Source organism: Gasterosteus aculeatus, chromosome 20 (assembly GCF_964276395.1).
Source record: "Gasterosteus aculeatus chromosome 20, fGasAcu3.hap1.1, whole genome shotgun sequence".
NCBI classification, from domain to species: Eukaryota; Metazoa; Chordata; class Actinopteri; order Perciformes; family Gasterosteidae; genus Gasterosteus; species Gasterosteus aculeatus.
This window is the reverse complement of record NC_135707.1, coordinates 12,317,343-12,330,467: the sequence shown is the minus strand read 5'-3', so window position 1 is coordinate 12,330,467 and position 13,125 is coordinate 12,317,343. Positions and strand designations below refer to the sequence as shown.

The 13,125-nt window shown below is 42.3% G+C and overlaps 1 protein-coding gene across 1 annotated transcript; it reads left to right on the top strand.

Moving 5' to 3' along the window:
• The first annotated feature begins 6,867 nt into the window (after nt 1-6,867).
• Nucleotides 6,868-9,865, top strand: LOC120810096 (CCN family member 3). Its single transcript, XM_040164364.2, has 5 exons — nt 6,868-7,169; nt 7,453-7,675; nt 7,777-8,031; nt 8,400-8,629; nt 8,805-9,865. The coding sequence occupies exons 1-5, from the start codon at nt 7,122-7,124 to the stop codon at nt 9,096-9,098; spliced, it is 1,050 nt and encodes a 349-aa protein (XP_040020298.1). The 5' UTR covers nt 6,868-7,121; the 3' UTR covers nt 9,099-9,865.
• The last annotated feature ends 3,260 nt before the right edge of the window (nt 9,866-13,125 follow it).

Genomic DNA, 13,125 nt, shown 5'->3' with positions numbered 1-13,125 from the left:
CACCAAACGATTCCCGATTCTAAGGTTCCCTTTTATCAACAGACACTTTTCTACTCATCTTAAAAAAGAACCTGTGTTTGTTTCCACATCTCATTTGTGATGATGGGGCTCAGTTACTACTGCAGGTGAACAGCCAACCTGTGGATACATCTTTTCTTTCTTATTTACTTTTTTTCTTTCCCCTTTCCATGTATTCTCCATGTATTCTCTCAACTTCATTTCTTCTCCGGCTCTAGATCGTTCTCACTAAGTAAACAACAAATAAGAAAGGTGTTGTAAATTGTAACCCTCGAGGCTCCGACTGCCCCTCTTTACGGTTGCATTTCTTACCAACTCCTTGGAGAGACCTAACATTCCCATTGCCAAAATGCCAAGTGCCGAATGCAGTTCACGGGACCTGTAAGCTCAATTGTACACAAAAGTCACAATGTATGGATTTGTCGGGTCATTGATCGCCATGGTTTCAGCCGAGCTCCTCAACGACCTTTACAACAGAAGGTCAGTCAGAGGAAAAATATATATATCCTCGCACAAGAGCTTTTTTAGCCCGAATCAAGTGGAAACGACATACCGGATATAGACACAAAGGTTTTGGTCAACAACCAAGTTTTTATTCACTGAAATTACATTTTATATATTTATGGGCGACAAATTCACTTTTTCTCTGTGGATTATACAGTTATTGAGGCAGTTGTTTGTGTAAAACTGAAGACATTATGACAGATAGTCAAATAATATATTCAATTGTTTTTTTCCCTGCAATATTATCTCTGTACCAACGGTTTTATAAATGAACAACCAAACCTTGCATAATGAAAGATGTTATTCTGCTCCAAAGAAGCAGGAAACAACTTGTGAGACCCAAGAGTGCAAACTATTTCTTTGTCCCAGATGTTTTGTTACAATCATAAACTCCACATACGTCACAGCACGCCAACACTTAAACTGAGTAATAGGGAGCCTTTATTTAAAAGGGTGTTGGGTAAACTGTGTAAAAAGTGTGGTCGTGGTGTTTCAAGGGAAGCTCTGTAGTCTCTGTATTTGCGTCACTTTCTATACAAATTGAAGTCCCATGTTGGCAAATACTGAATTAACAATCCTTTAGCAAAACATACCAGGTATCAGCAGTATAACTTTTGAATATACGACTCAGCCAGAAGGACTCATCTGGACAACAGGATACTATGTTTTAAAGACAGTGTTTAAATCAAGTTATTCAAATAAGCAACACGTTTATTTGGACAAATGCCTTTAGTAACATAATTTAAACATGGTACGACTCAACAACTGGAAAACTCAAGTCAAAATCATAAGTATAAAATATAAACATTACATTGATGTCCAAAAGTCCAACATTCAAGCTGAAATGTGATCCTCCCTCCGGGATGAAATATTTGGGTTTCATCAATCCATTCAGACCTCCCTGGGTAAGCTCTGTTTTCGGAGCTCTCTGTGCACTGTTAAAAATAATACCTGTGATAATGGGCCCATAAATTTCTCTGTGGCTTTGTGTTTGTAAAAGTGCCCCAAGTGGCAGTTATGTGCTCAGTTTTTCAACCAAGTTCAAACAAACATCACCGTCCATCCACGGCGCCAGAATGTGACAAACACTGAACACTCAACAGGGCGTCCTGTCCGACAAGCTGAGAGTCACTGAGCGTGAGCCATGTTGCCTCTGACAGCAATAACGCTCTCTCCAACGATTCCACAGACAATACAGCACAATTGGGCAATTCAATTCATTTCAATTCATTTTATTTTGTATAGCCCAAAATCGCAAATTACAAATTTGCCTCAGAGGGCTTTACAGTCTGCACACATACAACATCCTCTGTCCCGAAACCCACCATCGGCACAGGAAAAATTCCCCAAACAATGAAAAAACCCTTCCAAGAGGGAAAAAAAGGAAGAAACCTTAGGGAGAACGTCAGAGGAGGGATCCCACTCCCGGGATGGACAGACTACAATGGATGCCATGTGTACAGAATGAACAATGTATAATACATTTAATTCCTATGACAGAAATTATTCAAGTAATTGTAGTAGTAAGTAGTAAGCCAGGCGCACAGCAGGACCACTGCAGGGGCAACCACCATCAGATAGAACCACCATAACATAGAACCACCATCAGATAGAACCACCATCACATAGAACCACCATCCACAGAAGCCTGTGGGGAGGGAGAGCACAGAGACTTAAGGAGAGGGCAATGTTGGTTTACGAGTACAGTAATATGATTAATATTTAATATAATAATGATTATGATGATGGCAGCAGCAGGTGTCAGCAGGGCCACGGCAGGTGTCAGGACCAGGGTCCAGAAGGAACTACGATCTACGGACCCTGCTAGGGGAGAAAGCACAAAAAACTCTCGGAAAGAAGCTGAATTAGTCATGTGCATTAATAAAACGTGAATTATTGTAGAATTCAAAGTAGACGTTTGATGATGATTGTCGTGGGAGAGCAACGCATTGCGGATATTTAAAAAGACCTCAGGACAGACCTTCCGATTGCATGGATATCCGTATATCTGCTGTGAGCCAATATACCGCGATATAGTAGTCAATCTAATACAATCCAAGAGTGATCAATACTGTACAACAACACTGTTTCTCTCATACAGAGGTCCTGTGATTCTCACTTTGTGCTTGTACAAAAAGGTACCAGTTATGTCTGTTCTGACAGAACATAAAGCCTTTGACATCCTCATGAGTTTTTTCCATATTGAGCTTCAAATAATAAAACAAGTGTTGCATCCATCCACAGCCTCCCACCATAAGGCACATCTGCCTCCAGCGCAGAGTCTCAGCTCATGTACGGTTGGCGTGCAGCAAATAAACCCCGAGTGAGAGATTTGCGGCGGCCTCCCAAGCTGCTGAACCCACGGCCTGCCGGCCACTTGGCGAGCAAGTTGAAAGTATGGGGAGCACCTTATATATGTTTGTGAATGTGTGGAGGAAGCGATGTAAACCGATGATCTGCATGGGAGAAAGTAAGGTAAAGAGATGGAGGGAGGGAGAGGTCAGAGGGAGAAAGAAAAAAGAAAAGACCAGCAGCTGTTTTCCAATCATGTAAACTCTTTCAAAACCCAACCAGAGCCTCACATGGAGTCCCAGTCAAACGCTCTCCAAAATATCCCCACGGTGACGTCTGCAGCTCTTAAGCTCGCTGGCTGAATATCTCATCGTGCTGACATTTCCAATTTTTTGCCTACCAACACAGACGAACAACGGCGATTAAAATTCCTTTCGGTAGATATCATACGGACATTAAGCCAGTAATGGTGCTCTGTGGAGTTACACGTCTCGAGGCTCGAAGCCAAAGTTCAGCGATCTGACACAAAAATAATATTTTGTCAAAGGATATGCTGCTTAAGCCGTGTGGAATTGTTCAAGCTGTCTGGGTTTCCTGCTTTAAATGCACTCCAATCCCAGATGTTTAAGCGTTTTGATTTAGTTTACGTGTGATTCAGTCGGCGGTGTGTGTAGCAATACCACATCGGTTACACAAACAAAACTTTATACATCTACTTTTCTATTTTTAGACACTGAAGGGAAATATGATGTCATGTACAAAAAAGTAGCATTTCAATTATGCCGTGTGTGCAATGTTCAGACACAGTTATTACAAACAATCTGTGTCTGTAAATACAGCAATACAATAATCATGTTGCCATGATTGTTTGATTCCAAAAATTACTCTGCTAGCTGCTAGTATGGATTCATGAATAAATATTCAGTTAAGTCTTTAATAATTGATATAAATACAACTACATTCAATTCAATTGAGATAGGCATGATTTAGTCTAATTGGAAAACATGATGGAGCATAATTCAGCAGTGATGTTTTTTATCTTTCTTTTTGTTAATAAAGTTCCTTGCTGGGAACAGCAGAAGTCTGGAGGAAAGGGACACAGAAGGTCCTCCGCCCACTGCGCCACACAGACTGTCGACCACGTTATGCTGCAGGAACATTAAAGGATGTGGGACCGTCAGTGTAAACTCACGGCGAGCTCTCAGTGACTGTGTGGCCCGACCACTTGGCAAAAGGTTTGATCCCCAACAGCCGCCGACGGGCCGACAAGTCGTCTGTAAGCAAGTCTTCAACCGTGTGATCCGTCTTTGTTTAGAATAGAGTGTGTCGAACCTCAGTTTAAAGTGGGTCCTTTAAACGCTGGAGCATGGGGGGTATTTGGAAATCCTAACAGCCACTGGTCCTACCACAGACCCCCTCTGGATGAAGGAAACTGACAAGCAGGGGAGACAAAAGGAGGCCAGTCCTGCCATCCCTCCTTCTCCGTGTACTCCATCTTTCTCCATTCGAGGCCAGCAGCTTGACTTGCTCTTTTCTAGGAGTGGAAATATTTCACAGATACCATGAATGTGCGCATGCAAGCTTCCCACCTCGTTCTTGGGAGATATCACACTTTGCCACACGGTAAATAGGGGCAAACAATGGGAGAACATCTAAAAAGGATCAGGCCGTCGTTGATGAAGGAAGTTGGGAAGAACCTGCATACAAATCTTTTGGACAGCTGTCCAAATGTGGTGGTTGTTAGTATTTTCTTGGGCACATATTTTAGATCTTGTACCTTGCTGAGAACAACATATTGTTGTAGCAACAGACAACAAAGACTGCAATAAATTAAGTGTTAGTAGAGGATGTAACCAAATGGTGCATGTCAAGTCTGTAGAATAAAAAATGTTGAACACTAAACTTCTGCAACAAATTTATTTGTAACTCTCTCTAAAAGAAATTCCATGTTTTAATGATTGGATTTACCTTGAACATGTTGAAATATTTATTCCTACAGTAAGTGCTCACTGCGCCGTATAGTGGAAAGACGTGATTAATAGTTTGACGTCTTCTGATTTTAAACACCACCACAAAAACAAATCTCACAGGCCACAGCTTCTCTAATGGCCTCTTCACCTCGGAAATGTCAATATCCCACTTGAAAACCTGTAAAACACACAATGGGCCCTCACACTGTGGAAACAAACCTTGAACTCATGAAACTCATGCCAAGAGTAACATTAACTGAAAATATCAGATGCCCAAAGCTAAAAACACATACAAGATCAACTGTTGACGAGTGAAACGCGTTGTGTCGGTCAGAGCAAACTGCCTCAGTCGGTTCAACATCTCCAGACTGTCATGCAGTCTTGTTGCTGCTGTGGCTTTTAGTGATTATTTTCTTTGACATAAATGTGTCCTTTCTGCCGCTGGTGTCCTTCAACTCTGATCTTGTTCTCATGAATGTTTTTAAAACACCACCATAGGAAAGTGCTAAGTTGACATGAACACATTTTAAACATATTTCCTTTAGTAGTAAGCTTTCTTTATAATCTCTTTAAGTGATTACATTGTGCCTTCCACGTGTAACAAAATATCTTAGAATGATGTTAAACCACAATGAAACACACACAAATAAAACATGAAGATTCACACTGATCATGTTCCTTCATCCAACTCCTATACACATTTCATTTCCCCCTTCTCCTCAGGGATCCAGTCGGCTTGACCCCCCAAATTCACCCGAGTGCATATTCTTGGAAGAACCCATAACGCGTGTCTGACCAGATGTTTCGACCACATGTCAGTCCTCCATACTACTGAGGAACCAAAGTTTCCGTTGTGTAGCTATTTTAGGAGGCAGTAGCAATCCTACAGGGAATAAGAGGGTTTTCCACTGTGACCCCCTCGGGTTGGGTTCAGCAAGAAAGGTCAAAGGGTCACCATTCACTGTCAGTGGGAACCCCAATGCCATATTTCATGACAGGAGCATCCCGCAGAGGAAAGGGAATCCCCCACACGGGAACTTCAAAAGGAAAAATAGTTCATTAATAAGTAACTGATAGCAAATCATCAAATATAAGTACAGTATATCATTTATTGACTTATAAGTTATATATGAAATATTATATACGGTGCCAGTCAAAGGTTTGGACACACTTTCTCATTCATTGAATGAGTTTCATGAGTTCAAGGTTTGTCCAAATTTTTGTCAGTCCGTTACAATGTGATGAGAAGGTGCCTGCAGATCACGTGACCTGCCGTTGGGATGATGGAAACAACAACAACAACAAATGTATCTGACTTAAACAGATAAAACCACAACCCATTTTCCAGTGACACGAGTCACACACACGTTGTTTGCATTGATTCGGTAGACTGCAGTGTCTCCCCAGGTTTACTACGTCATAGGGGGGGAACCCCTGTTTATAATGATGGGAAACACTGAACTGGCAGCGGTCGGTTATCAAAACATCGGCCAAATAACCAGTATGTTCAGGCTTCATGAGCAAATAACGAATCCCTGTGTGTTCATTTGCAAAGCCGCATTAAGACACACGTCTATTTAATACGCAAGTCGCTGTGTTGTGCCAGACTCTCAATAAAACATTTAGGACAAACCCACGGTCATCAAGATGCTCATTTAATGTTACATGGAATCTGCGTGAGGAAGAGGAGGAGGAAGAGGAAGAGGAGGGGGGTCCATGTCGATAAATACCAACTTTCCACCGACCACTTTTCCCACCCGGTGTCGCTCCGATCTGCCGGCGCATCGCGGAGAAACCAATCGGGTGTCTGGATGCTAAATGTTTATACTTCTCATCCAAACACAATCACATTCACTGTCCGCATAGCGCCGTTTATCTAGATGGATTTTTTTGTCTTTGGGTTTTTGAACTGCGACAAGCCGGAAGTAACGAGGCTGTTTTTAAAATGTAAGGAGCAGAAAGTACTTATTTAGATATTTGCGTGAAAATGTAAGGAGTAGAAGTAAAAAGTCGTCTGAAAAATAAATACTCCAGTAAAGTATAGATACCCCAAATTCCTACTTAAGTACAGTAACGAAGTATTTGTACTTCGTTACTTGACACCTCCGACACTCTGGGCGATCTCTCCGACATTCCTTCCTGTGTGTCGTCATGGTGCCAGCAGGACAGCTCCGCTATATAAGGTCGTCCTCTCCGGAGCCCCGAGCCAGAACGACAAAGAGATCCCGAACTTCTGCTACTCTACTGCCGAAGAGGAGGAAGGACTCCGCTCTAACGAGGACAACTAGGCCCTTTTAGACTGTAGATATTTTGGACTGTGCTTTGTTACGCGGGAAGATGACCCACCTGTCGGAGAGAGCTTTTTCTGTCTTCTTCGCAGCACAGGTAGATATTACAACAGTAAAAAGTCATGGTTTTATTTAGACAGTTTTAAATTGTGACAGAAGATACTGTTGGTATCATATGTTAATTTTATATTTTAATTTCATAAATGTAAATCATTTCTCAATTGTATTCTTTATTTCACAAACACTTTTTCAGTCATAATGTACCGTAATTGGTTAGTGCTTTATTTATCAACAGTCCAAATTAGTTTCAGTGATCCATTAACTATTGATTACTTAAGTCATTGTTTGATTACAGAGCAATCATTTTGTCTCCCACCCAGGTGTTGACAATAGTCTGGTCCCAGGTGTGCCCTCGGAGATGCCAGTGTCCAAAGGAGCCCCCCGAGTGTCTCCCAGGGGTGCCGCTGATGCTGGACGACTGCATGTGCTGCCTGGTGTGTGCCCGTCAGAGAGGACAGGTCTGCTCTGACATGAACCCCTGCGACACACGGAAGGGGCTGCAGTGTGAATACACCGTCCACGGGAGGACTGGCATCTGCGCCGGTGAGTGGACATCACCGATTGATTGTGTGCAGGATGCCCAGTCCGCTGCCTTTGAATATAGCCACAATAAAGGACGCGTTTTCCTATTCGGTGCCTTTCAGCTCACAAAGGAGAAGCGTGTGTTCTGGGCGGTTCCGTCTATCAGAACGGCCAGACCTTCTTCCCCAGCTGCAAATACCAGTGTGTGTGCCGTGACGGGCAGACGGCCTGCGTGCCGCGCTGTAACTTGGACGTGATGCTGCCCGGACCAGACTGCCCCATGCCCCGCAGGGTCCAAGTGCCCGGAGAGTGCTGCGAGAAGTGGGTGTGTGAGCCCCAGGCTGAGGCCAGTGCACTGGGCGGCTTTGCCATGGCGGGTGAGTAGTCTGGCAGTAGGCTGAGACTGGGCAGAGATGGGACTATAAATGCGCAGATAAACGCATGCAATCAACCGTCCCTCTTTGACGTCAGCGCCACTGCAGTGTGAGACAGAGTTTAAAGGTTATGTACACGCCTACTGACCTGATTCGGGTATGGGGAGCAGCGACCAAGGGTATGAGAGCAGAGAAATGAGGGGGAAACCGAAAGGAAAGAAACAGTGTTTGTCCCTTAAGTGTTGAATGTCAAAGAGCAATGTGATCCATCACCGCACGCAGTTGAATGCAATCAAGCATGATGTTCCCTTTATGTTTTCTACATCTTGGTCTTGTTCCTTGAACTCACAGTCCGCCCGTGTGTTTCTCAGCCTATCGTCGGGAGGAAACCGTGAGCTTTGACGGATGGGACCCCAGCCTTAACTGCATTGAGCAGACCACAGAGTGGGGGGCCTGCTCTCAAACCTGCGGCACGGGAGTGTCCACCAGGGTCAGCAACAAGAACCGCATGTGTGAGATGGTGAAGCAGAGCCGACTGTGCACGATCAGACCCTGTGACAACCAGCCGGACCAGACACAGCTGACACAACTCGCACAGAAGGTACTTTTTGGCGTGACTTGTTCTTAATTAGGGGGTTTCTGCTCAACAGTGAAGCCAGTAGCATGATACTACACACGCCACCTTACTCTCTGTTGAAAAATGTAATGATGAAATATCATGCGAGGGATGCAGCACAAAAGCATTCAGTGACTGGCCTTTTTTTTCCCCCTTGCAGAGAGGCAGTAAGTGTCAGAGGATGGTGAGGAGCGACGCGGCCGTCCACCTCTCCTATAAGAACTGCACCAGCGTCCAGGCCTACAAGCCTCGCTACTGTGGCTCCTGCACGGACGGCCGCTGCTGTACTCCACACAGGACCAAAACCGCCCTGGTGGAGTTCCGCTGCGCCAAAGGTAAAACGACCCGGAGACCAGTCATGGTGATCCTGACGTGTGCCTGCCACAGCCACTGTCCCAGCGACAACGCTGTGTGGCAGCCGTCGGAGATGGGATACAGCGCGTATAGGTCATAAAACCTTGTAATAACTCTAAATGGTACATTAAAACAAGTCAGTGATATACCAACCGATCTGGTTATTATGGACAGAATTAGAAGTGTCATCTTTTACTCTTTGGTAGAAGCAAAGCACTTAAACCTTGTGGACTGGAGTGTACTTCCAACCAATCACCACAGACTTGAGCTGGACGGTTACATTGTGACGGTTATAACCTATGAAGATGTAAAGTTACAGAGTAGTGAGGACATGCAGGAGTCTCGTGGTTGCTTCCAACCGGATAGCTTAAACGTCGGATTGGCCGATCAGAACTTTTGGTTTCAGATTTTTAGACAAAGAGCATGAAATTTAAAGGAGATGGTAGCGTCCCTGCCATGAAACTCCTCCAACGATGGGATGCATTCTTGAAATGACTAGACTGTGTGCTCTGACCTGGTCCAATGAGGGGTCACTGTCGGGACTTAGTGTCATTTGTAACATATGCAAGAAGTCTGACCCCTGTATAATGTTGATGATCCCTTCAATAAATGGAAAAGTATTTTCTTTTAATTAGTAGTAGTACACAGACACAACGGATTTCTTATAATGACAAGATTTGTAAATACTTGCAGAATAGCTTGTTTGACTGTGTATCAAATACACACCTTTATTTTGTGTAAACATAAATTGTATATATTGTTATGTCGTTGTTTTTCTTAGTAATTGATTTATACTTCACTCTACTTGTTGCTCAAATATATTTCAAAACTCAACATTTGAAAATAAATAAAAATAATAAAATAAAATAATAAGTTTGGATGTCTTTATTACATTAAACTTTAAAATCATGATTTTCTTACGGTCAATCATTGGGATGATGAAAGAGATCATGACTTGTGTCTAAATTAATGTTATGTTGGGCTGAATTGGTAAGATGTAGGAAATCAAGAAGGAATGGTCTAAAAATGTAAACTAAACTTTGTGTTTTAGAATTGTAATTGTATTATAACTGTAATAATGTGTTATTCTTAGGTAGCAAACAATGTAAAAGCTAATAAGAGCGAAACAATGTAAAAGCTAATCAAATATAATTACCCATCAACCACATACGAATATAACACTGATTTGGTGTTCACACACTGCATTTTGGGTAAACCTCTTCATCTGGATTCTCCTTTAACAGTGCAGGATGTTCAAGCCATCACAAGAGACCCAGAAGTTACCAAAGTGTTTGAGCCCCACTCACAGTGGGCGGTGACTCTTTGACCTTCCTCCCTGACCCTTACCCCGGAGGGTCACAGTGGAAAACCCTGTTACACCCCGTGGGACTGCTGCTGCTTCCTAAAATAGCTCCGCATTGGAAACTTTAACTCACCACTGACTGAATCAGGTGGACTGACACTGTGGTCGACACATCTGGTCCCAGCTACCACATGTTGGTTATGTTTCCTCAAGGAGCATTTTGTGTGTCCTGGTGTTGCATTCCTTCCAGACACAAGTTAAGAGTAAAGCGCGAGCTAAACAATGTAAACATAAAGAGATGGAGCGTTTGTTTTCACTCGGTTTTCATTATCCATGAAATTGAAAATCATGTACAAACATGTTACTCAGACTGCTCAGATTATCCCTCGACGGCGTTGTACTGTGTGAGCGAAAACGTTGTCTCAGTTAAAGATTGGTCCGGATACCGACTATAATCCATTTTCCTCTCCTTTGTTGACAGACGAGACGCATAATTCAGCCTTCTATACGTCTATAAGTCTATAAGACAAAGCATTGCCGACTGTTTTTGTTTGTCAATGAATGAGGTTTTTCGTTTCTTTTACACTTCTCTTTCCAGCAAAGGTCGCTGCTGCTGTGTGAAATGAGAAGGCGTTCACCTAATAAACCATTTCTGTCAAAGAGGGGAAATAACTGAAATAATTGACATGAGCAATTCCTGCTGTGAAATCCTCCTGCAACAACAACGGGTAGTTGTCACTTCCTCTTATAATATAAAGTAAACCTGCCCATGCTGTCATGAACCATGACCGCACCAGTGTCATAGAGAGACCGTTGCGGTACACTTTACCTCTTTAGTGAAAATGATCTTGACAAAAACAGGAAAAATAATGAGGCGAGCCAACGTGTGGCTTCTCTCATTTCACATCTGTTAGTACAGAACATTATAATTTGCATAAATTGTATTTAACTGTCTTGGACAAAAACATATGCAGTACCCAGACAAAACACACAGTGATCCAAATTCACACCTCCATTACATTATGTATGTATATATATATTACCATGTCTTTGATTCATCTGTTGAACACATGAGACAATGTGCACATGCAAGTGCAGAGTCCCACGGTGAAACCACAGTGCTGCACTGCTTCCTACTGGGAATGGGTAAAAATACACTTATGACCAAGTTTTACTGTGACTAGTAAAATCACAGAAAGTCGTTGTATGAAATATTAATCCCCAAAAAGAAAAAAAATGATGTGACTATTCACAAAAGAGGAAAAGCAATTAACCAGGAACGGTAAATAAAGTGCAAGAGACGACCGGATGCACGTTAACAAGGAGCAAACCATGCAAACATATTCAGCTTTTCAAATTATCCTTATGATGAAGGAAATGCGCTAAATGGGATTCTTTTTACCTGGAGGATTCACATATTACAAGAAAGATTGAATGAAATTAGAACATTTGTTTTGTTTGCTTGTGTGAGACTATAATGTGCAAAAGTTCCCTGCTGCATTGAAATAACAATTGTGTGGTTTTGTGCTGAATGAGGGTTAAAAAAGTAATAATTAACAACCTTTAAATACAGTTACCTTTAATAAGTTTGCATTCTCTGTTTGTTTTTTGGTTTTGAAGGTTATTACCAGAACAAAGAAGTAACATTTCATCTGATTCATCTGAGCTCATTTCCATATAAAAGCAAAAATCAATTGCAGCTACAACACCTCATTAAGCCAAAATAGTACTTGGGTTTTAGCCTTTCTCAAAATAAATCCTCTCTTTGGTGCTCAGTAGTAATGATCCATTGTAGTTTAGAAGGCGTGCAGCTGGAAGTGAGTCTCCTTCACAACATGCCTGCAGGCCTACTTTATGTTCCAGGGATCACACAATATGATTAATTATGAAAACACACGGAAAAACAAATGATGAAATCATGATACGATTCCCTTATTTGTCATATAGTTTACACATATTTCTTAAAAAAAAATCCCCCGCTGTTGTTTTACACCATTTTAAATGTAATTAATTTTGATAAACCAATAACAAATAGCCCATTAATTTACTTAAATCATCAATGCTTTAGTAGCTCAAAGGGCAAACAAGACATACATAACGTGGCTTCTGGTGTGTTTTTAATATGTTGGAATCCAACATTTTATAGGGGAATGTTTTTCTTAACAAGCTGTTCTGTATGCTTGTTAATTCAAACTTGAAACTGAGACTTGTGAGCATTAAATGGTTTTATGTGGACCAAAGTCACAAAATGTTTTGCAGAATGAAGTAATGGTCAGTTTGGTTTGATGGCACATGATTTTGACATTTCAAGACACCAGTTGGGTTAATGTTGCTTTTCTAGAATAATCTTACTAGCACCACGGCAGAGAGATTGAGAGTCACTGCAACAGAAACCTTCGTCAATACAGGAATGTGAGCGAAAAACTACAAATCTAGCAGCACGAAACATTATCGCTCTGCTAAATGAATTATCTTTGAACCTTTCCAATGACCCGTGTTTGTAGGTCTCCTGTTCCTCACCAACACCCACTCAGAGCCGCCGGCAGGTGGCGCAGCAGCATTGCAGCTGAGATTGTGACAGCAGGAAGACACGCTCAGGACAGACACAAAACACAGGTTTACAGATTCATTGCGGTTTGGCTACATCCAAAATGCTGTAAGATTCTGCCATGTGTCGAGTTTTCTTGAAAGCATTTCAAGGGGGGGGGGGGGGGTCCACAGCTGTAGTAACGTCCCGAATAAACGAGCCTTTTCTATTTGAAAAATGTGAAACAGGCAGAAGAGCATTCCTGTACGCGCACAACCGTCACCTCTGCAACCTGCG